We start from the raw sequence: 23545 nt of genomic DNA on the forward strand, positions 1-23545 counted from the left end.
TGTAATGAACACATCCATACGTTTCTTAAGCGCCAAATAAACTTTATAGACAGCACCGCATGCAGCCGCTTTCCCGATGTCACCGACACTGTACAAACATGAACCACTCGCAAAAAAGCGCGAGGCTCTGATACAGTCTGTGAGACAGTAGATGGCGTGTGGTGTTCAATGTACGGCTCGAGAAGGTCTTAAAATAAATGATTCGTTGTCGGCAGAATCGATAGCGCTCGTAGGAAGTCATCATGATGTGATAACGGATCTTGGCGATCTCGAAGAACTCTCTCCCTATAAAACGCTAATCTGACTAATATCGCATCCTCATCGATGGATCTCTTGAGGAAGGGAGCTGACACTTTTTTTCCGGGGGAGTGGCAGCTTATCCAGCTGATCTAGCTCAAGCCTGCTCTGGAGCAGGTTCACGTTTATGGATGTGTTGCTATGGTGATTTTTGCCTCACTTATGTAATCTCATCCTGAAAATTATCCGGGTAACTCAGTTAGCCACGTACGAGGAATAGGGCCCTGTACAATGAGATGTGAGCAAGAAGATTTATTCACATCCATGGGCTTGTTAAAAGAAGGCTGGGACACGTTCTTGAGCCGTGAGCGGTATGACACATGCGCAGTGTAGCAGAGGCTGGGACGTCGGCTCCTCTTTTTACTATCCTTGATAAGAATGCGAAAGTTTATTTAGCAAGGTTTATTGGGGCGTCTCAGTCAGCGCGTACCTAATAAAACGGATTGTTTAAACAAAAGAACACTAGAGGACACAAGGAAAGTCTCTGTCAGTAAGTAGAGAAAGAGTTTAATTATTAAGACGGAGGGATGGAATTATGGTTTATCTACAGTTCTACTAGTAGAAGGTTTACTCGTTTGTACAACTCAGATGCAATTAGACGATTGACAGGCATTTAACCTGGTTGACTAGTGATCTGGCGTTAAGAATGAAGTACAGTAAATGCTAGTATCTGTTATTCTAAGTTGTGATATATAGCTACTAAATGTAACATAACTTCTTACTCTTTGTGTTATCCACGAGCCATATTCACCATTTCAGCTGTTATTATTCCATTAAAAAATCCGAAAGTGTAATACTTTGTTGAATGATTTTTTGTAAATATAATTACAATCTACAGGTGAGTTTGCATAGACTCCACCAACGATGTAGCTAATTTCAAAATCATCTTAAATTAATAATGAAAACAACCACCACTTTACTTTGGCAAATATTACTAATATATCTCTAGGTAAAGGGACAACAGTTTTTAAAGTGTTTAATGCAATAATGAATGCTAGTCTGCCCTCCCTTCTTTGTAGACACAATGGCATCACCAACCCCTCTGTCCAAGGCCAACACCACCTTCTCTCTGGCTTTGCTCAAAAAGCTGAGTGATGAGGACAAGACAGCGAATATCTTCTACTCCCCTTTCAGCATCTCTTCAGCCCTGGCTATGGTGATGCTGGGGACCAGGGGCAACACAGCCACGCAGATGTCAGAGGTACACACACACACACACACACACACACACACACACACACACAGGAAGACTTTGACCTCACTGTCTAGCAGAGTGGGTGTGGCATTTCACTGGGAAGGGATTCTGACTTTGTGGTTAATATGTGTTTAAATGCATGCCTTGGTTTATGAGGAGCATGAGGCTGTACAGAGGTTTCTTATCGCTCCTCTTGTCATGCTGCATCTTTTAAAACATAATTTGGAAATATGAAGTTTACAGTGAAGCTTTAAAAAGCAAAGCAAGCTGAGTCCTGGTCTGTTTTTGCCTTTTTCCATATTCTTTCCGAAAGGTGCTGTGGGTCTCATGAAGAGAAATTAAATGTCCGGGTCGTGGGAGGTTTTGCTGAAAGTCATTCTAATTACAGTAAATGATGAGAACAATAACACCAAAATCATCCATTATATATTCCCTTCACTGTGCAGCATTCCATGCTGGCACAGGCAAATTGAGAAACAATTGCCAATACAGTAGCATTGCCTACAGCATGGATTCATGACATGTATTAAAGGTGCTAAAAGTTTAATTTCCTGCCTTGGTATCGTTTAAACACCCAACAAGATGTTTGCAAAGCTGTAGTATGGAGCACCAGGGTTAATGATGACGTTGGTGTCTATTCTCATTATTTAAGAGGAAAGCTGACCACGAGGTCAATGGTCCATATTAGCATAATACACAGTTGTCTTGCATCTATCACTGGCTCAGTGTATCTTTGTAACACGTATGTCTTCTCTGGCTGTTCGCAGTGCCTGAAACTCGAGAATGGTAAAGACGATGTCCACGCTAGCTTTTCCAAACTGCTGAGCGAGCTCAACAAGAAAGACGCTCCGTATGCCCTCAGCCTTGCCAACAGGCTGTATGGGGAGCAGTCCTACCAGTTTGTTGAGGTATGTGTATGTGAGCCTGTTTTCCTCAGCATGAGCTAATTATTTGGTAAGAAAGTGAACTGCAACTCTGTAAATATGTACCCTAATTCCTAGTTAGCTGGATCTTTGCTTCTCGAGGTTCAACACATCCAATTGCTAACTGTATGAGACAATGGACCCTTTGCTAAGCCCCGCCCCCTCTGCTACTCCGTCTAGCTGTCAGAGCTGCCATAGAGCCCACACTGTCACTAACTGCCCTCACTGAGTAAATATCAACAAGAAAAAAAGCTATCTCAGAGATTTTGAGACCGAAGGGTCTACAATGTGTGTTTGAAGGAAATATCCAGGATGTCAAACTGATTCAGCAGCGAAAACAGGTTGAAAAGATGAAGATAGAAGCTAAAGCCTACAGACCACAGTGTTAAACTGAACCACCACACCACCTGGCGATTGAGACAGAAGACAATCAAAATTTATTGAACCCTAGGCCTAATTTTAGCCCTGTGCTCGTAAATGTCCTACCCTTACGCAAAGGGGCTTATCTCGCTAACTACAAGGTCTAGTTGAATAATTTAAATGGCAAAATAACACAAATAAATGTGAGCTTTGTTAATATGTTAACATATCATTGTATATGTTACTGGTAAATGCTGAAACGAATGTTACACACAGCTCAAATTGAAATTTTTCAGGTTCGTTTTTTTTGTTGTGCCTAAAAAGCCTAATGATGCATAGGCAGGCCTAAACTTTCCCAAATCATATCACAACATGTCAGCAGTCCTTTTAAAAAAAAATTGGCTTTGATAGAGTGAAGTATGCCTGAGAAATCAATGCCGGTGTACAGGTCAGCTGAGGTCAGCCAACGTCAATTCTGATTTTGGAAGGAGCACAAACCGCTGTCTTATTGTACTTTTAAATACTATATATCTATATATTTCACTTCTTTTATCACTAATAGTGTTCAATCTATCTAATACAGAAGTTTGGCATCATTTTGAGAGCCTGGGCTATATGAAAACTTGTAAAATATGGCTAATTTTCGTCAAAATTTCAGTTTTACGTGATGTATTTGAACCTAACACAGCCTGTGATCGGCCGATTTGTACCCAGCAGAGTCTGGGCAGTGTAGTCATTGGTTCTTTGAGTTGTTTACAGAATTTTAAGCCAATAAAATAATCGAAAACTGTGATCCGCCCCCATGGGTCAAACCCATTGGCCAAAACTGAAATTATTACTCATTTGTCATAGAAGCTCGTCAGAGACTCAGTTTTTTTCACAGCAGACGAGAGAGACATGGCGAATTGGCCGCACAGATTTTTTTTTTTTTTTTTTCGATTTTCGGATATGAAGTGTGTGTGTGAAAGTGCCGTAGATCGAGGCTGGGATCGATAACGGAGAACATTGCTCGCCTTCTCCTGGCGAGAAATAGGTGAAATTGTGGTAGTACTTGTAGTACCTTGAAGTACTTTGTGTGTGTATATATATATATATATATATATATATATATATATATATTTGAGTGATTAAAATAGGTTACATGGTCCATTTGATCAGAATCTCTTCGTCATGTACGTTTTTTAAATATTTTAAAATATCATTTCATTCGTTCTCAAAAGTGATTTATACTACATGTGTACACTCTTCGCCCCCCCTCTAATCCCCCATTTGGGGCTCTCTCGGGTGCAATAGGTTTTAATTAACCCTTAAAGAATTTCCTCCTTGTAGATTGGTTAATGTGAGTATCTAATTGTGGTGTGAGTGTTCAAATGTGCTGTTTTTGCTTCCAGGATTTCTTATCAGAAACCAGAAAGCACTACAACGCTGAGCTGGAGTCTGTGGACTTCAAAACCAACGCAGAGGACGCCAGGGTCAACATCAACAGCTGGGTGGAGAAGGAGACGCAAGGTAGATCTCACACAAACTCATCAGTACATTACATAGACTGGGAACCCTTTCAAGAGTACATGATACTGTAGGGGTACACCCGGGTTTTGAGTTGATGTTCTTTGACCCATCTTTACTTTACGTTGTGTCCTTCTATGGGTTACGTAATAGTTATTTTCTTTTTAATTGAAAAAATATTCTACCTGATTTTATATTTGAGCCTTCTGTTCCTTTTTTCGTACATCTCTTCTTCTTCTTCTTCTTCTTCTTCTTCTTCTTCTTCTTCTTCTTCTTCTTCTTCTTCTTCTTCTTAAAGTAGTGTTAGAACTTCTAGTGTTAGTACTTCTAATTTTCCTGAGCTCTGGATAAAAACATTGCTAGTCTGTGTCTCTGTCTTAATAATGATGTCTTCTCACCAGGAAAAATCAAGGACTTGCTGGTCCGGGGTGTAGTGGACGATGCGACCAGGCTGGTCTTGGTCAATGCCATCTACTTCAAAGGCAACTGGGACAACAAGTTCGAGGAGGATTCTACCGTTGATGCTCAGTTTAAAATCAACAAGGTAACGCTGCACATAGTCTGAAGAAAAGGAATTAGCTTGTCTTGGAAACTTTCTTGAGATTACAAAATGTTAAGACATCAGGCTTTCTTTGTAATAATTAAAGTGTCTATTTAGAACTATGATATCAGAAGTATCATAAACTGGACCTTTTGATGTGATGATAACGAGAGATGGGTACCAACACCCGCTGTTAAAAGGGCCCCGGTGCTAAATTCTTAAAGACCAGAGTATTGATAAGCTCTCACCTTATTAGTTCTTTATCGGTACTTTTCAACGTTTTGGAAAAAGAACCAATTAGAGTATCGATAAAGAACTGAACCACTAAGGAGTATCACTAAGAGTTGTATCGGTAAAATCCTAACGACACCCATTCCTAATGATTACTCCACCAGAAAAGGTCTTCTTTGGTTAGCTGCTTTTTCAAGAATGACACAAAGTCGGTGAAGATGATGCGCCAGAAAAGTACATTCCCTCTCTCCTCCATTCCTGAGGCCAACTGCCAGGTAATGTCCGTGTTTTTCAACAGTGTGGTTTCTCCCATGTCTGTTTGTCTGCTATGCAATCTGATATGTTGGTGATTTGAGAACAGAGCTCAAGAAAATACAGTGAACAGATTTACCACAATTGGTTCTATTTTGACAATGGTTCCACCTTTCAGGCTTACGGTTTTGAAGATATGTCCATTTCTGTAACTAATCAGATTATCTTCAAATGAAATGAAAAGAAAAACATAATGTGTTTGGACAGATCCTAGAGATGCCCTATGAAGGGAAGGAGCTAAGCATGCTCATCTTCCTGCCCAATAAGATAGAGGACGACACAACAGGCTTGGAGAAGGTGGGACACATATACACACACAAAAAACAATATTAAACACACCGATTAATAATTTATATTGCACCCACACTAGCTGGAGAGGAAGCTGACCTATGAGAAATTTGCGGAGTGGACTCATTCAGACATGATGCAACCAAATGTGTGTGAGGTGAAGCTGCCTCGCTTCAAGATGGAGGAGACGTATAACTTGAAAGATGTTCTGACCGGCATGGGCATGGTGGACGCTTTTGATGTCGCAAAGAGTAACTTTTCCGGTGAGAAACACACCATGAATGTATAAGCTGCATAATTATTCTAAGAGCACAGCATATCAGAACAGACAAAGCAATGGACTCTCTCCTGTAACAGGCATGTCCCCAGCAAACGACCTGGTGCTGTCGAAGGTCGTCCACAAGGCTTTTGTGGAGGTCAACGAGAAGGGAACGGTGGCTGCTGCTTCCACTGCTGCTGTTAACGTGTATTATTCGCTTGGATCAACAGTGAAGCCTATCAAATTCATCGCAGACCACCCCTTCCTCTTCTTCATCCGACACAACCCCACCAAGACCGTTCTCTTTGCGGGCCGATACTGCTCCCCCGAGTGAGAACTACTGTACGCCCTGCAGACATGTGAAGGAACCTGACCCCATTCTACGTGAGAACGAGAGCCACAGATACATTTTTTTTTTAAATAAATATTTTGAGTCATTTTGCATCTCTTTGAAGATGTGTTGCGTAATTTTGCAACTCTGTGGAAGTTAGTGTCTCTTTTTGATACTTTTGTGTCACCTTTGGTCCTTTTTTATCCATTTGTGACTTCCCAACAATCCGTCCATGCCTGTAGAGCACAGTGATTCAGCAAGGGGAGGGATAAATCTATATATCTATTGAAGCTACTATATATGGCTATGATGCTAATGCTAATGCTAATATATTGTCATCCTGCACAAATACTTTCTATCTGTGGTCCACGTCCTTCTCACTGCACCTTTTACATTCCATTCATCCTTGTTGTAGAATATGTCAATGTTAATCGGAGAAGAGAGTGTTATTCACAAATTAAAACAGAAGTCAAATTATTCAAAGTTGTCTTTGTTCCATTTAATTCTCTTGCAAGAGGGAAATACTCAACACAGCTCTTCAAGCAGAGTCCGTGTTGGAAGCATTCTTCAACATGAGTTCAAATCTTCACAAACTATTTCCATGATCTCATTGCCAGATGCATTCACGAGAACCTAAACATTTCCATATTAGGAAGAAACCACCGTGTGAATCCAGAAAGCTATCTGTTTTTAACTCTGTTTAGACAAAGCCAAACAGTGTTTATAGACATTCCAAATACTGAGATATATTTTTTCACATTACATCCTCTCATCCATTCATCTGTCAAGAAATGGAAATTTTTGCAGTTGTTTTCACAAGTCTGTTCTCTGCAGGTGTGTAGCACCTCTAGTTCTAAGCAATGATAGCAATAGAGACACTAACAGCTAACTAGGTTCGGGGAGCGGTACGCCTTGAATAACTCACGAGAGGAGTTGGTATTGAGCTGAACTGCTGACAGTTTTATTGCCTTACAGCAATAACAAAACTTGTACAACACTGCACTTTGTATACAGAACATTTAAATAAAAATAGACAACAAGATGAATTACCATTTCCCATTAAAAGATTTACCACATATCACAACATATGGTATTTTAGCATTAATAAAAAAACATTTATGTTTTCTTTTCGTTAACTACTTTTTTACTTGCGACATCCCTTTAAACCATTTATTATACATCATTTCATTATGTTCCGCCTTAAACATTAATATGAATTGAACTATCACCATTAATTTACTTAACTGCAATTAGCGTTAGCTTGTGGTTGGCAATACAGTTTGTACCAACATATTTTCAAATATTACCTCTAACACCTCCCATTATCCCACTACAGTGTATTTTACTCCCCTTGGGAACAGCATGCTACTGATTTGCTTTTACAGTTAGAATACAGTCACTACAAGACGAATAGCCTACATTATAGCAGAAACAGAAACAGCAAGTGAACTGTGAGCTAAAGTAAAGTAAGAAATATTTATTTCAAAAGCTGCCCTGGCTGTAAATTTAATTTCACAGAATGAGTGAATCAATGTAATGATTATTTAGTTAGGGTGAATCGATACAATTGTTGTTTGTGTTTCCAGGATTTTTTAACACAAACCAGGATACACTTCAAGACTAGGATTGGCTGGAGAAGCACACACAAGGTGCATCATACACACAAACATACATAATACATTTATGTTTCCTTGTTTCTGAGAATGTTAGGCAAACATTTAAAATGTTGGAAAATAAAAAGCTCATTAGCTGTTTTACCCAAACAGAATATAGTACTACAGTATCAAACATATGATCAAACATCTGCAAGCAAAACCAGGGATCTTGTATTTCCAGAACTATTTATCACATAATTATTGTCTACAAAACACATTCTAACTGCCCCACCTCTAACCCATAGTGTCACGGAACAGGTAGTTCTAGAGAAAGTATTTGTTGTTACTTCCAGGAAAATGAAGCCTTCATACTGGCACACTCCAAATAGAGATTAAGAAAAAGAATATTCAAACAGAAAACACAAGATCACAATGTGCTTTCTCTCTTGGTTGACTCGTTTTGACACAGGGAATAAAGTAGTGTAAATAAATAAGTCCAAGATGAAGGTTTAGTTTTCCTCAGTAATATTAATTAAAAACCCTGTGTTTATTAGTACAGTAGTTACTCTATAGGAATTATAATTATACAGCAATAACTTTAGAACAAATGAGAAGGCGGAAAGCTATTTTCTCCGTACGGCTTCCGTACAATGAGATGTGAGCGTGAAGACTTATTCACATCCATGGGCTTGTTAAAAGAAGGCTGGGACACGTTCTTGAGCCGCGCGGTATGACACATGCGCATTGTAGCAGAGGCTGCGACGTCGGTCGGCACTTGGTGCTCGTACAGGTGCTCTTTTGTTGCACTCCGCCTGACAATATTCTTTAGGTAGGCTCGTGCGCCAGCTAATGAGCCTGTCAGCAAGTGCAGACCAGACTTCACTGCGCATGTGTTGTACCGCTGTAATATGACGCGTGACAGCTCCTCACTTTACTATCCTTGATGAGAATGCGGAAGTTCATTTAGCAAGGTTTTTTGGGGCGTGTCAGTCAGCGTGTAAATAATAAAACTGATGGTTTAAACAGAAGTCTTCCTGTGACAGAAAGGCTATTGAACACTAGAGGAACACAAGGAAAGTCTCTGTGAGTAAGTAGAGAAAGAGTTCAATTAAGATTAAGACGGAGGGATGGAATTATGGTTTATCTACAGTTCTACTAGTAGAAGGTTTACTCGTTTGTACAACTCAGATGCAATGTGATCGACCGTGTGTTGTAGACGATTGACAGGCATTTAACCTGGTTGACTCGTGATCTGGCGTTAAGAATGAAGTACAGTAAATGCTAGTATCTGTTATTCTAAGTTGTGATATATAGCTACTAAATGTAACATAACTTCTTACTCTTTGTGTTATCCACGAGCCATATTCACCATTTCAGCTGTTATTATTCCATTAAAAAATCCGGAAGTGTAACACTTTGTTCAATGATTTTTTTGTAAATATAAATACAATCTACAGGTGAGTTTGCATAGACTCCACCAACGATGTAGCTCATTTTAAAAAACAACCACCACTTTACTTTGGCAAATATTACTAATATATCTCTAGGTAAAGAGACAACAGTTTTTAAAGTGTTTAATGCAACAATGAATGCTAGTCTGCCCTCCCTTCTTTGTAGACACAATGGCATCACCAACCCCTCTGTCCAAGGCCAACACCACCTTCTCTCTGGCTCTGCTCAAAAAGTTCGGAGATGACGACAAGACAGCGAATATCTTCTACTCCCCGTTCAGCATCTCTTCAGCCCTGGCTATGGTGATGCTGGGGGCCAGGGGCAACACAGCCACGCAGATGTCAGAGGTACACACACACACACACACACACACACACACACACACACACACACACACACACACACACACACACACACACACACACACACACACACACACACACACACACACAGCGCCTCTCTGAGACCATTTCAAGCAACAATGAAGATAGTCGGATAGATTTGGCCAGAGTGCAGCTCTGCAGATGTGTAGGCACTCGTTCAGTATGAGTCACCGGGTTGGTTTCTTTCGCCGTCAGCAAAAAATGACAAAGATCTGTTCTGTTCAGGTTTCGTGGGGGCTCTTTGTTGTGTTACTATGGGAACGTGAAACATAATATTGAAGTGTCAGGGCAATAAAGATATCGGTAAAGTAATCTGTACACCTTATCAGTTCCCGTTGTGTTATGTGCAGCAGGCACTTGTCTGCCTATGCCCGGGTGTCTTATTTGCAGTCCTCTGTAATTAATTCTAATTAATTCAAATCAACTATTCCGAATCAGACAAGTAATAGTAATGACTGATTTTACTCTTTTGATGATCTCATGGACGATGTAGGTCCAGCAGCTGTAGACTCAATTTTTTTAAGTTATCAAGAAATTTTTTTTTTTTTTAAGCTTAATTTATGTCTATTCGGTGGTTATGAAACATGAGCATAATTATGCATAGCAATATACTTGTGGGATAATGGACTGACTTTAACACCTTGAGTGTGGAAGTCTGTGCAGCAGAAGCAACAGCAGAACAACATTTTTCTAAAGGATTGCTAAAGCAAAGACACACCCAGATCACTCTGGGCTGGTGTGAGTATGTGGGAGGGGCTTCGCCCTAAATCCACCACATCTTTTCCAGTTGTTTTTAAATTACAATATTGTATTAGATTACATAAGGATCTTCATTGTGAGGGGTAGTTTGTCTTCTGATGCGATGACAGAAGGGTTATTACCAGGCTGATTGACAGGGTCAGGGACAAAGTTGGTGTTATAAACACAGCCTTTTATGAAAGAGTTCACTGTGCAAAGCAAGGAGCTCTGTCCTTTTGTGTTCTTTGTATAAAGACTGGGTTTTTACAGAAGGTGGAAGCATTCCGCTAACAGTATGTGCATGCATGACTTGGTGAGTAAGAGAGTGCGTGTGTGCGCATGAAAGAGAGCAAAGGTGACATGTGGCCGCTTATGAGGATTTGAGTTTTAGCAACCAGTTACCATAAAAGTGCAGTTTGCGTGAACTGGTTTCCTTTAACTTGGTCGTTAGCCAGCTTGCCAACAGCTGCTCAGCAAACTCTCCAATCCGTTGAGGGGGAAAAAGGAAATGTGTGGGTCAGCAATTACATCATCCGAGATTGCAAGAACATTTATCTTCCTGGCAACCATTAACGTAATGATTCAATCCAATTTAGAACCGCGCATACACCGGTACCCGCAGTATAATATGCAGCTACGATCGTCATCTCTGTATTTCTTTGTGGGGTTTAAAACTGTGGAGAAGTGTTTTACTGAACAAACAATAGGGTCCGTATGGCTTGGCATCATTTGTTTTTATCCATCTTCCAAATATAAGGTCAATGTACTGCGTGCAAATCAACCCACACATCACTGCTCAGAGGGTATTATAGCTTCCTGTCCAGAGACGCATGGGGGTCTAAGCTGACAGTCAACACAACTGCACCCCTACTGTAGGTCCTCTGCTTCACTGAGGCAGAGAAGCCACGGCATGAAGGAGCAGAGCCGATGCCGATGCAGATGCAGATGCAGCAGCAGGCCCCGTTCAAGCTGCCGGCGCATCTTATGAAGACGGTAACAAAGCCAACAGCGGAGGAATGATAAACTCCCTGAGGGGCGTTTTACTAACAGCCTGGTGTCACCTGGTGAGGGGGATCCTCGGAGGCAAAGAGCCGGTGCTTCAGGAGAGAATTCTGTGCTTGTTTTTCACTCGGCTTTGCTCGCTGATCTCCAATCTGCTGCTAGCTCCAACTGAATTTGAAAAGGAAACCACAACAATGTAAGGGAGGCGCCCCAGTTGAATGCTATTTACTGAAGGTTTAGTGTGTGTGTGTGTGTGTGTGTGTGTGTGTGTGTGTGTGTGTGTGTGTGTGTGTGTGTGTGTGTGTGTGTGTGTGTGTGTGTGTGTGTGTGTGTGTGTGTGTGTGTGTGTGTGGTGTGTGCGTCCAATGGCTTGAAACCACATATTATAATATAATACACAGGAATGTAGTCCTGCCTTTTCTGTTGATGGCTTCTTCCTGGTGTTCTCTTGCTGCTGCTGGAAACCACAGTGTGATTGTATCACTTACAACAAAAATTAGGAAAATAGTGTACACACACAAATTAAGCTTTTGTATACATGCCTTTATTCTTGTGTTTAACCTTCTTGGATGTGGTTAACACCAAATTTAACAAACGTCACGACGACTTTCTACGAAAGTGATCTTAGTAAGATCCAAGGGTCTTACTGATGTGGATACACAGCGCACTGAATCCAGCTGAACAAAAAGGTTGGGAATGCGTTTTTGAAGGTAACCCTGTAAATAACAACGCGGTGGAGGGATGGCGTGCGTCTTCATGTGGACTCGTCCACGCTTTGGCAGTCATTTCCATGGGTTCTCTAAAGTCTGTGTTAAAGGTGTCCCTCTTTCTTTTTTCCATGTCAGTTTTCTTTCTTCTTTTTTTTTGCCTTCTGCCATATTATTCAGTCCGTGTTGGGATGCTGTGCATTAACGTTGACATGTAAATGCATAACAAAACTGCTGATGCATAGCATGGAGGAAAACTTGTCATACTCATCACTTAATAGGCGAGCTAACCCGTCGAATATACTGTTTATAACAGACTGGTCTGTCACGTGCTCAGTGCATCTCTGTAACGCTCGTCTACTTTTTTCCCACAGTGCCTGAAAACCCAGGATTGCCCGGACGATGTCCACGCTAGCTTTGCCCAACTGCTGAGCGAGCTCAACAAGGCTGACGCTCCGTATGCCCTCAATGTTGCCAACAGGCTGTACGGGGAGCAGTCCTACCAGTTTGTTGAGGTGTGTGTGTGTGTGTGTGTAGTTTAGGCCGGAGTGAATGAGAGGCACACATAGGAATCTTTAAGCTTTGTAAGAGGGAACGATGAATGAGGGAGTGGACAGTGCTCCAGTTTACAAGCAAGTAAATGTGTCGTTGGTGATTTCAGGATTATTTGGGAAAAACCAAGAAGCACTACAGCGCAGAGCTGGAGGCGGTGAACTTCGTAGCCAGCTCAGAGGCGGCTAGGCTCAACATCAACAAATGGGTGCTCGAGCAGACACAAGGTGGGCCATATACACGCCGACATACATGGAAACATGGTAATAGACACGCTTTCATTTGAGTGGCATTGCTTCACCGTCCGTGTCTGTTTTGATTACCAGGTAAAATTAAGGACTTGCTGGCCCAGGGTGTGGTGGACGGCCTCACCAGGCTGGTGCTGGTCAACGCCATCTACTTCAAAGGCAACTGGAACAAGCAGTTTCAAGAGAGCGCCACCAAGGATGCTGAGTTTAGACTCAACAAGGTAACGCTGCTCAAAGAACACATTTCATTGGCTGACACTGATTGACAGAAGGTTTTTAATTTTAACTGTATTGCACGGAGGTTGATTTTGATTCTTCATTGAAAGAAGTTTAAAAAAAAAAGTGAAACGAAAATAATTCAACATCCAGGCCATGGCAGGAAACCTGACCATATGACATGGTGGAAAGACAAAAAGGGTGGAATTTGATCACCTAATAAAAAGGCATTTTTCTGACACTTTTGTATTGCAAGTTAGTCAAGACTTGGAGCGAGAGTTTCCCCAACGGCTACGCATTAATCATAGGTTGCTACACTCCAGAAATGATGCTTCAATTTGGTGAAGGGAAGAGAATGTGTGGTTTTTTTTCACTAGACACGCCTACGTAGTGGTACAACATTGACAAATGGTTCACCAGTGATGATGTTGAACGTTCCTCGGAGTAATAACGAGTGACCTGGCGTTGAACTTGTGGACAAAATGCTAAAAAGTGCATGCAGTGATTTTTAACCAGCAGGTGACGGAAACAGTGAAAAAGAACCAGCAATCCTTTTTGCCAAGTTTGTTGCTTCTCTGACCACACCCAACAGTGATGTCACTATGTACCCACCACACCCTGCAGTACACTTTTACATCACTGCAACCAGGCGATGTGTACAACATTTCTGTTGGTGTTAAGGTTCTCGTCAAGCTTGCCTATTTTTCTGCTTGTTGTCAGAACGAAACCAAGTCAGTGAAGATGATGTTCCAGAAATCTAAGTTCCCCCTCACCTACATCCCGGAAGCCAACTGCCAGGTAACTAGTTCGTTGATCAATCAAACAATTGTTAACTGACCAGGCAACAGCTGAACTAATTGTGTATAAACTTCGTTAAACAGGATTTAACGAGATTTCCATGTAATGTGAACGATTCCGAGAATGGATGAGGTTTTGATTGTGATCCATTGTACCATAACTGTGAAACTAAATACCTTTTTTTGGTTGCATGTAATCCCATAAACTATCTTGTTAATACATAACAAATAACCGTGTCATTGTCAGACCAGTAAAAGGAATTTGCTGTAATATTTGAAACCCTCTGTTGCACAGATCCTAGAGATGCCTTACAAAGGAAAGGAGCTCAGCATGCTCATCTTTTTACCCAATGAGATGGACGGTACAACGGGTCTGGAGAAGGTGGGACACACACACACACACACACACACCCACACACTTGCTCTCATAAAGAAATCCACAAAACGCAGACAAACAAATAATTGATTTTGTGTCCGACCCCTAGCTGGAGAAGGAGCTGACCTATGAGAACTTTGTGGAGTGGACTCGTCCAGACATGATGGATGAAGTTGACATCCGGGTGGGGCTGCCTCGGTTCAAGATGGAGGAGAGCTACGACATGAAGAATGTCCTGGCCAGCATGGGCATGTTGGACGCTTTCGACATGTCAATGTGTGACTTCTCTGGTAGGACGTGCGCCTGGATCACATCAGATATATATATTCATAATAATTCAAAAGAACAAGACGCGCGAAACCTGAACTGGCTCCCGCCAACGTGCTCATGCTCCTGTCGCGTAGGGTGACGCGTGTCATTGTGTTTGTTTTAAAATATTCCGTCTCCGTTCTCTTCTGTGACAGGCATGGCTCCCGGCAACGACCTGGTGCTGTCGAAGGTCATCCACAAGGCTTTCGTGGAGGTCAACGAGGAGGGAACGGAGGCGGCTGCGGCCACTGGTGCCGTCATGATGCTGCGCTGCATGCCACGATCCTTCACCGCAGACCACCCCTTCATCTTCTTCATCCGACACAACGCCTCCTCGAGCATTCTCTTTGCTGGCCGATACTGCTCCCCTATGTGAGCCGTTTAGAGCGGTGTTTCTCAACGGGGGTGGTATAACAGTATACAACTTTATAAGCATTACTGGAAGTATGTTGAGAATTACCACCCTGGAGGTCCCTATAGCTAATCACACCCTGAGTTCTCGTCCTTTATCTTCAACACCAGAATGACTAGTAAAGTCGTTGGTGTTGAAATTTCCTGAGAGTGGCTTCTTGTTTGCGTGCAATACCTAATCTCATCCGTAGGATCTGCTTTACTTTATGTCTGTAATGCACGTATGGCCCTATTTGCTGCACCCTCATACCCTGCCGTAGTTAATATTTACCATTAAAGACTAATGTATCTTATCTTAAGCCTTATACCCTTTGAAAGAATTTGCCTTAATCACAGTTTCTCTTTTTTATCTACCTCCAGCCAAGACGTTAACTTTACTTATACACCATATGAATATACGAGTGTTGCAAGATTTGCTGCAATTTTTCTACCGAACATGCAATTTCAGCATTTTATATGTTCAGTCAACCAAAGAGAATAAAGTGATAATATAAATCCCATTGTCAGATAGATGTTTGGTGTAGTGAAGGAAAGTTATAGTGGTTATTTGTAATTCTACCATCATGCATATAATAATTATAGACTATAAACAAGAACAAGAGCTTACATGAAGGTTTGAACTGGCATTGAGTCCATCTTAGTTTATGTATCCTTGTGCTTTTACATGTGGAATAAAAGTGTGTGGTTTTAAAAATATTGTTTGTCACAAGAAAATCATTTTATTAACATTTTCTAAGATCTGGTTCAGCCACTTGTGTAAAATGGATAACCTGCAGTTTGATCAGTCATTGTGGTCTGTGTGTTAATACTACACTGGTTGTCTATGAGACGCCTTTATTTTACTGTTAATGTTTAACCCTCGCTGACGGTAGTAATGCTTTGGTCAATTATATATGAGAGAGACTAAGTATACTACAGGAACTACTTTAAGTCTTCCCTGAGATCAAAAGAGTAACGCATGTTCTTGAAAGAAAACTACACTGTATGAACCCTCTAGACTGGGGCTGTTACACTATTCAATCATGGAGTTCTAATAACATTTGGAATAACTTGTTTAACTGTAAGTGTTTAGATGTAGAAACAGAAGAAACAAAGCAGGCGTACTGTTCTGGACACAGGTTTTAATTATATCTAGCAGATAAAATAAGATGCGTGTCAGAGCAATGGAACATGTAATTGTGTGTTAAACATAACACAGGAAGACAAGGGATTTTGCCGTTTGTCACAAAGGGACTACATAATCATGATGTATGTCAGTAAACGCATCTTACTCCAACACAGTAGGTGGCGCTGATGCATCGGTGTGTTTGTGCCCCGAATAGAAGGCAAGGAAGAAAAAGTTAGGAACGGCACTTCCGGTTTACTTCCTGGTTGTCATTGTTTGAAGTCCGATTATTCAAAAACGAATCGCTTATTAACAATACATGACTACTGTATAACCAAAAGTCGTAGCGGGATAATGAGATGAGGGAAACGGACACTTTGGCTGACCTATTCCGGCTGAAAGACGACACACTAGCTTAGTTAGCTTCCGGAGCTGCCTGCTGAACTGGTTTCCCTGCTTGGGTTGGTGATGGAGAGGCTAATAACCAAGCTCACGGGAAAGCATGTCCTCTTCACGGCTTCCTTCGCTTTACGACTGGCGCTGGTCGCTTATGGAGACTACCAAGACAGGACTATGGTGGTGAAGTACACCGACATTGACTACCATGTGTTCACAGATGCTGCAAGATTCATCACTGAGGTAACAGCAGTCTAATAACTTCTGTGACAGCAGTCAAGTAGTCCGATAAAGCTGCTTGGTACTGCTTATTGCATGTTAATGCCTCAATAATAACGATCCAATAACATGGACTGGTGCCATACTGCACGATGAGTACTTGTGATGCTTTCAGTACAACTCTGTTGCTCGTACTTCTGTGCACAGGGTCAGTCCCCGTACAACAGATCCACCTACCGCTACACCCCTCTCCTAGCCTGGCTGCTCACCCCGAACATCTACCTCAGCCTGGTATTTGGCAAGATCCTCTTCATTGTGTGTGACGTGCTGTCAGGACTGCTCATCTACAGAATCCTCCGTCTGAGAGGTCTGAGCTCTGAGGTATGTTTTTAAGGCAAATGTGTGTTGTGTTAACAGAAATCCTGTATGAGGATGGTTTATTTATAATAGCTGAACATCGTTGCAAATACCTCATTGTGTGTGTAGCCTTCCTGGAAATACACAGTTCAGATTAAGTTGTGTTTTTTTGGGGGGGGGGGTTTATGTTCAGACTGCGCGCCGTGTTTGTTCTCTGTGGCTACTCAACCCACTGCCCATGGGAGTGTCCAGCCGAGGGAATGCTGAGTCAATACTGGCAGCTCTGGTGCTGGGGACATTACTCTGTATGGAAGGTAAGGGTGTGGATAGTGTGTGTGGAGCTTTTGAGTTTTAAAAATACATTTTAAGCTCTTTTAAAATAATGTTTTGTAATGTAGATACTCCGCTTCTGCGCTAATACTTTTGACCTTGTTTTCCTTCTAGCCAGGCGTCTGACGTGGGCAGCCGTGCTCTATGGTCTGTCAGTCCATATGAAGATCTACCCCGTTACGTACGCTCTGCCCATCGCTCTGTCCCTGCGCACGCCAGAGACCGGACCAGAGAAGGACCGAAAGGGGTGGAGGAGGTTCATCGGGTTTACGCGAAGCTTCCTCAACCGGGAGCTGCTCCTCTTTGCGAGTGTGGCCGGAGGAGTTTTCTGTATGCTTACAGCCCTCTTCTACTACATGTGAGAAGCTACTCATTAAGTATTTTTGAGTATTTTGACCACTCAATATTAGCCTCTCTACATCCTCCCTTATCTGAAGAAATACACTTAATAATCCTTTCCTGAACCGTCAGGTATGGATGGGAGTTCCTTCATGAGACCTACTTGTACCATCTGACCAGAAGGGACATCAGACACAACTTCTCTCCATACTTCTATATGCTCTACCTCACCACAGGTATTCACCGCTCCATCCCTTCATAGCCTCCTAGTGTGACACCTTGCTGCAGACAGAACTACAGAATAAAGACCAGCATCAAGTTTAAGCTCATGGTCAGCAGCAATGAAGTGGTTGTTTATTAAATCAGTTTTAAAGTTGGAGCTATTTTTATTAGTTTTCCTTTCACCGGTTTGATTGAGAGTGTAAACCTGCAGGAGAGGATGCAGCTTTCTAAGCCTGGTCTCATTCTTTTGTTGGTGCAGACAGCAGGTGGAGCCAGTGGCTCGGCCTGGCAGCGTTCCTGCCTCAGCTCATCCTGCTGTTGGTAGCCTCATGGGCCTTTCACTCTGACCTGGCCTTCTGCTGCTTCCTGCACACCGCCATCTTTGTCTCTTTCAACAAAGTCTGCACTTCACAGGTACATCAAAACAGTCAATATTCACCCAGTTTTTCCCCCACTCTCTTCTGTAAAAAGAAAATAAGGATGCTTGTTTGGGGGAATAGGATCCAATTAAGAAGAGATACTGTCTTTTTGTTGTTTTGTAGTTTAGTGTCATGACACTGGACTTGACTTTTATTTTCAAAGACATATTTCTTAGCGAGAGAACCACCTGATGACGTCACGACATATTTGCAATAATAAGATAAATCAAAGCATTGAAGTGAATGAACTCGCAGGACGCACACGTCATGTCTGAGGACAAAAAGTAAGAACAAAGAGAGGAAGGCAGCATATATAGACTCTCATTGAGTGAAAGTGATTGCACCTGGGGGGGGGGGAGGGCGGGTCCTTTTCAGTCAGGAGCGTTTGTTTTGTCCTACCTGCCTCAGGTGTGGCCATATGTTTGTCATCCTTTCATAGTACTTCCTGTGGTACCTGTGTCTCCTCCCTCTGGTCATCCCTCACCTGAGTCTGTCACTAAAACAGGGAGTGGGACTGCTCCTCCTCTGGTTTGCCGGACAGGTAATTTACTTCATCGTATTTTGCGTTTGCAGTGCTTTGAACAAAATAACTGAAATTGTCTTTTGGTATGAAGAAGCTGTTATATTTTCTCTCCACCCTCAGGGTATCTGGTTGGGCCCAGCCTACTTCCTGGAGTTTGAAGGCTACAACACCTTCGTGTTAATCTGGCTGGCTGGATTACTCTTCTTGATCATCAACTCATCCATCTTGATTCAGATCGTAGCCCATTACAAACCGACTCAAACTCCACAGAGACTGAAGGTTGAGTGACATTCCAGTCATTCTAACTGAAGATGATGGACTGTGGATGCTCAAAAATAAAGTCTATATTTTGTTAATTCTCAGTCTCCCGGGTACTTAACTACTTCCTGTAACCTAAATCATTTTAGGACAGAGCGGATGCGTACAGTGCTATTTTCTGAGTGACTAAATCCACTGGTTAATTTCAGTCATTCAGAGTTAAAACCATTGTTTAAATGCTTGCCGCTGTAGGCCACTTAAACCCTCAATGACTCACAAAGGGGCAGACAACTGCTGCTGTGCTGCTTTCTCTCGGGTGAAACGTTGAAGTCTGTTCTTCCACCTGTGGCCCACGCCACATGACAAAGCAGATGTTTTACATTTGCTGTCCCAGGGCAAAATACCAACCGCAGATCAGAGAACACACACGCAGTTTAACAACCACGATGTTAAACAGCTCTGCACCGAAATACTTAACACACCCTTCAGTGGTTTCTGGTTGCCGTTGTCACTGCCATCTTGAGAATGGGAAGCACTTTGTCATTCCAGAGGGAGAAATGGGCAGATTGTGTATAGCTCGGTAAATCTATATCATTTCTGTGACCTGGCTGGGATAAATACTGCACATTAGTCTAATGAATTGGGAATGTTTTCTCTTTACATATTTTGTTGCGTCGTGGAACTACTAATGACTAGACTGTGATCGGTAAGTATCAATAAATCCAGAAACGGATACAGAATCACGCTGTCCTGTAACAGCCGCTTCAAAGTTCATTGCGATGGGATTTAAAAAAGACTTGACTCTTCTTCCTCAGTTGCAGTGTGCTGTCGTGGCCAGTAGGTAGAAGCATTCGTCAGCATAAGAGGCAGTTTAAACGTCTATCCTCTGGTAACCCTCGCAGATTAATCAGGCAACTGGAGCATGAACAAAACCCAAAAACAGACAGTGCTGGCAGTGGCTCCATAATCTCACTGTCCTCTTCCCCCCTAATCTCACCCGGGAATTATTAGAGCATTCGCTAGTCCTGTAGGTTCAGATCATGTTTGCTGGCCTTGCCCCGTGGGATTGAATGTGGGAGTGCATAATAATAAAGTATGTATCCGTGGATGCATGTGAGATACACAGTAGAGGGTTGATTTAGTTGCTTTCCTGAGACATTCCTGTAAAGCACTTTGTGTATCTGTGTACGCATCCTTGTGTGTTGTGTGCGTGCGTACGTTTGTGTCTGACTCACGGTCAGCTGCGGCCTGCATATCTAGTTTATGAATCACCAGGTTTGCACTCAGTAACCTTTCAACTGGCTAGTCGCCCCCTGGGCACATAAACCGTTTTATTTTAACACTGCATCCCACCGAATAAACTCACATGCAGCAGTTTATTTTGAAATCCCCAGGACTGGAAATATGAATTTCTTCTTCAACTCGTTCCTCTGAGTTTATATCGTAGAGCAGTCATGCCCAACCGGGAATACTTGTACCTCTCCAGTTCCCTGCGGGTTGGAAAGATTTTAGAGTAGCTCAATTTATTTGACAAAGTCAAAATTACAAACCTATTACAGTAATACGTAATGTCCGTATCAGCTGTAACACCTGGACACGTAGCGATTGAGGCTGCTTGAAAAGTAGTTAGCAAGCTAGCAGTGCAAGCTAGCAGTGCATTCAGCAGTTAGCTGAATACTGGATAATGGTTCAAATGAATAGCTAAAGGCCGTGAATAAACAGTTCAAATAGTTGGGTAAATGTACTGTATAGTGGATAGGTGGTTGATACTTAGCTACACATAATGGATATATGATTGTAATAGTCAAAAGTTATGGCTATATGTTTGAAATAGACAGCTACAAGTAGGATAATTTGGCTATTTCAAATTGTTAGCTACAAGTAGGATAAACAGTTGAAATAAATAAAGGTAGGAAACATAATTTAAATTGTTAGCTAAAAGTAGGATAACCTGTTTAAATATTCAGCCAAAAGTTACGCTAGGAAAAAACAGTTGCAATAGTTAGCTAAAAATGGTGGAAAACCCCCAAAATATGACTGAAATGGCTTATTGATAAAGCTATGAATTGTCAGAATAAATAGCCTAGCTAAAAGTAATGGGTAAATGTTTGAAACATCCGGCTTTCGTTTAGTAGTAGTGCGAATGAAAAACGGATTCAATTGTGTTTAAATAACATCCAGTTTAAACTTAATAATATCAATGAATACATTTGGAACATGATGGGTGGTTTAAAGCGGTACTTGAGTTCATCTGACAGGGCTGTGGGGATAGATCAGATAAAAGGAGGTTGGGCACTACTGCGTTAGAGGCTTTGAGCTAAAGAAAGTAAGCAATAAGGCAAGGTGCTGTTTATTGTTCATCAGCTAATTGTAGTCGGGAAGCAAGAAGTGGCGAGGTTGTGGGGGCTATGGGCGGGGGATTGCGTGACTGTCTCCCATATGCTTAGTAGGGTGCGTGTATATGTGCATGATAATATGCATGCACGTATGTACATGCGTGTCTGTGATATACCCTCAAGGATTCTCCTCATTGTCACTGGGGGATATGGGGAGAGGAGATGTGGACATTGTTGTGTCTATGCATGCATTGGTGCATCTGCCTACATGAGTGTGTATTAGTGTGTGTGTGTGTGAGAGAGTGGGTGTGACCAATTAGGGCAAATGGTGTGTGGAGCAGCAAAGAGTGGGGTATGAACGGTCACGCAACCTTGCATGGTATAGGATTATAGGTCTTGGTCTGCACACACATCCCCCCCCACCCTCCTCCTCACAGATACAGCTGTCAACAAGCATCAAACACTTTGCTTACACTGCAGTTGCCCAAAGCAGTCTCCTCCTCTCTCTTGATTGGATGTGCTCTCTGCATTGTTTTCACCCCTCTTCCCGAGCTAACTTCTCTTTTCTCACCTCTAGGTTTTGTCTCTCCACCTCTCTCCCTGTCTCGGTTTCTTCTCGTCATTCTCACCCCCTTCCCGTCCATACAGAACAAGTGTCACATGGCGTGATGGCGTGATGGAGTGTTGCGTGCATGCTGATGAATATTAAACATTTAAAGTCAGCCTTCATCTCCCCCTCCCTCTTGTTGTCACATCATCAGTCTCACTGCAGCGAGACAAAAGCAAAGTCTTCCTTTGGGGGAAAGCGAGAGAGAGATACTACACAGTTTTCGTGTGAGTTAGTTGTTACTCACTTGTGAAGAAAACTGTGTGTATGTCAGAGGGGCACAATTGCATATGTAATTCATGTTACAGAGCTTGAAAAGCGCTACGCTTCCTCCTTGTTCGGCTCTGTCTAACATTGCACTTAGTGGGGTGTATACCATTATAGCTTTGAATATTCAGTGTCCACATTTTGGGTGCATGTCTGATGAGCAAAACAAAAAAAGTACTCATGTAGTTCTTCCTTGTACAAAAACTTTTTTTTCTATTAAACTCTACAACGCTGCCCGTGAAACATTTTTTGTTTATTACTGTATGAATCAAAAACACTTCTGTTAACACCATTTAGCCCTTCCTATCCCTCCTGTACGATATTGTCCCACTGCTTGCCAACTGCCAAAGTAATGAAACAAATTAATTTTCAGGCAGTTAACACGTAACCTGTCACAACCAGCCCTGCCGCGCACACAAACTTTCTGAGGGAAACCCAGAAAATTTTACCGTTAAGATTAAATGCATGTTAAGTTCCTGTTCAAGTGAAAGCCGACAAAAGTGAACACAGTGTTCAGTCTCAGGACAGCACCTGGAGGAGGAAGTATTATCTTAATTGGATTTTAAGCCAAGAGGAAGAGAACAGTTCTTCTGTACTGTCCTGATCTACATGGGTGTACAAAACATCAACGCTGACACGCATACGGCCATTGTGTAACTTGTTGCGTAGTGAATCAACAAAATACTGGTAACCAGAGGAATTAACCATGTTAGGTGTACACTTACTGTAAGGGAAGTGTAGTTTTAAATGGAGAAATCAATAGCAATTATCTTCCAACCCCCGGACACATTCATTAGACTAACATGGACATCCATTATTAATATTGTGCACATGAGTGACTTCTGTGGTTTTTGATGCAGGGTCATTTGAAATTTTAGCAATTGCATCAACTCCATTGTTGTTGTAAATCTAGCAGAGGCTATTTTAACCACAGAAGTTCCACTCTATCTTTTAAATTCTTTATTCACAACAGTTTTAAAAATCTAAAACATATTATTACAGGTATCTTTTCTCAGGTTGTGTTTTTTTCTATTTCTTTCCTTTAAATAAGGTTAAAAATAACAAAATAAACTGAATCAAAAAGCCTTATTTTTAAAAAATGAGTTAGTAGTCTGTTCGCAATCAAACCGGGGACGTC

General features: G+C 41.9%; 2 protein-coding genes across 2 annotated transcripts; both read left to right on the plus strand.

Annotated features, from left to right (window-relative positions):
- Window positions 1–710: 710 nt before the first annotated feature.
- Window positions 711–15725, plus strand: LOC306712070 (uncharacterized protein). The gene is made up of 18 exons (XM_079181170.1): window positions 711–787; window positions 1317–1498; window positions 2260–2400; window positions 4167–4284; window positions 4683–4825; window positions 5218–5328; window positions 5573–5662; window positions 5736–5916; window positions 6011–6244; window positions 9456–9637; window positions 11288–11404; window positions 12495–12635; window positions 12782–12899; window positions 12999–13141; window positions 13857–13934; window positions 14229–14315; window positions 14419–14599; window positions 14774–15725. The coding sequence occupies exons 2-18, from the start codon at window positions 1322–1324 to the stop codon at window positions 14992–14994; spliced, it is 2463 nt and encodes an 820-aa protein (XP_079037296.1). The 5' UTR covers window positions 711–787; window positions 1317–1321; the 3' UTR covers window positions 14995–15725.
- A 675-nt stretch (window positions 15726–16400) lies between these two features.
- pigm (phosphatidylinositol glycan anchor biosynthesis, class M) lies at window positions 16401–19287 on the plus strand. The gene is made up of 8 exons (XM_079181671.1): window positions 16401–16773; window positions 16957–17130; window positions 17300–17420; window positions 17551–17794; window positions 17908–18011; window positions 18257–18411; window positions 18856–18957; window positions 19060–19287. The coding sequence occupies exons 1-8, from the start codon at window positions 16603–16605 to the stop codon at window positions 19225–19227; spliced, it is 1239 nt and encodes a 412-aa protein (XP_079037797.1). The 5' UTR covers window positions 16401–16602; the 3' UTR covers window positions 19228–19287.
- The last annotated feature ends 4258 nt before the right edge of the window (window positions 19288–23545 follow it).

Source organism: Pholis gunnellus (assembly GCF_910591455.1).
Source record: "Pholis gunnellus genome assembly, chromosome: 20".
In the NCBI taxonomy this organism is placed as follows: domain Eukaryota; kingdom Metazoa; phylum Chordata; class Actinopteri; order Perciformes; family Pholidae; genus Pholis; species Pholis gunnellus.

Bases quoted from the DNA above. Each gene is read 5' to 3' on its own strand.
- pigm (XM_079181671.1), top strand. From the start codon at position 16,603: ATGGAGAGGCTAATAACCAAGCTCACGGGAAAGCATGTCCTCTTCACG. The intron at 18,412-18,855 runs GTACATCAAAAC...ATCCTTTCATAG, and splicing joins ACAAAGTCTGCACTTCACAG to TACTTCCTGTGGTACCTGTG. The intron at 18,958-19,059 runs GTAATTTACTTC...CTCCACCCTCAG, and splicing joins TCCTCTGGTTTGCCGGACAG to GGTATCTGGTTGGGCCCAGC.
- LOC306712070 (XM_079181170.1), top strand. From the start codon at position 1,322: ATGGCATCACCAACCCCTCTGTCCAAGGCCAACACCACCTTCTCTCTG. The intron at 4,826-5,217 runs GTAACGCTGCAC...TTACTCCACCAG, and splicing joins CTCAGTTTAAAATCAACAAG to AAAAGGTCTTCTTTGGTTAG. The intron at 6,245-9,455 runs GAGAACTACTGT...CCTTCTTTGTAG, and splicing joins CCGATACTGCTCCCCCGAGT to ACACAATGGCATCACCAACC.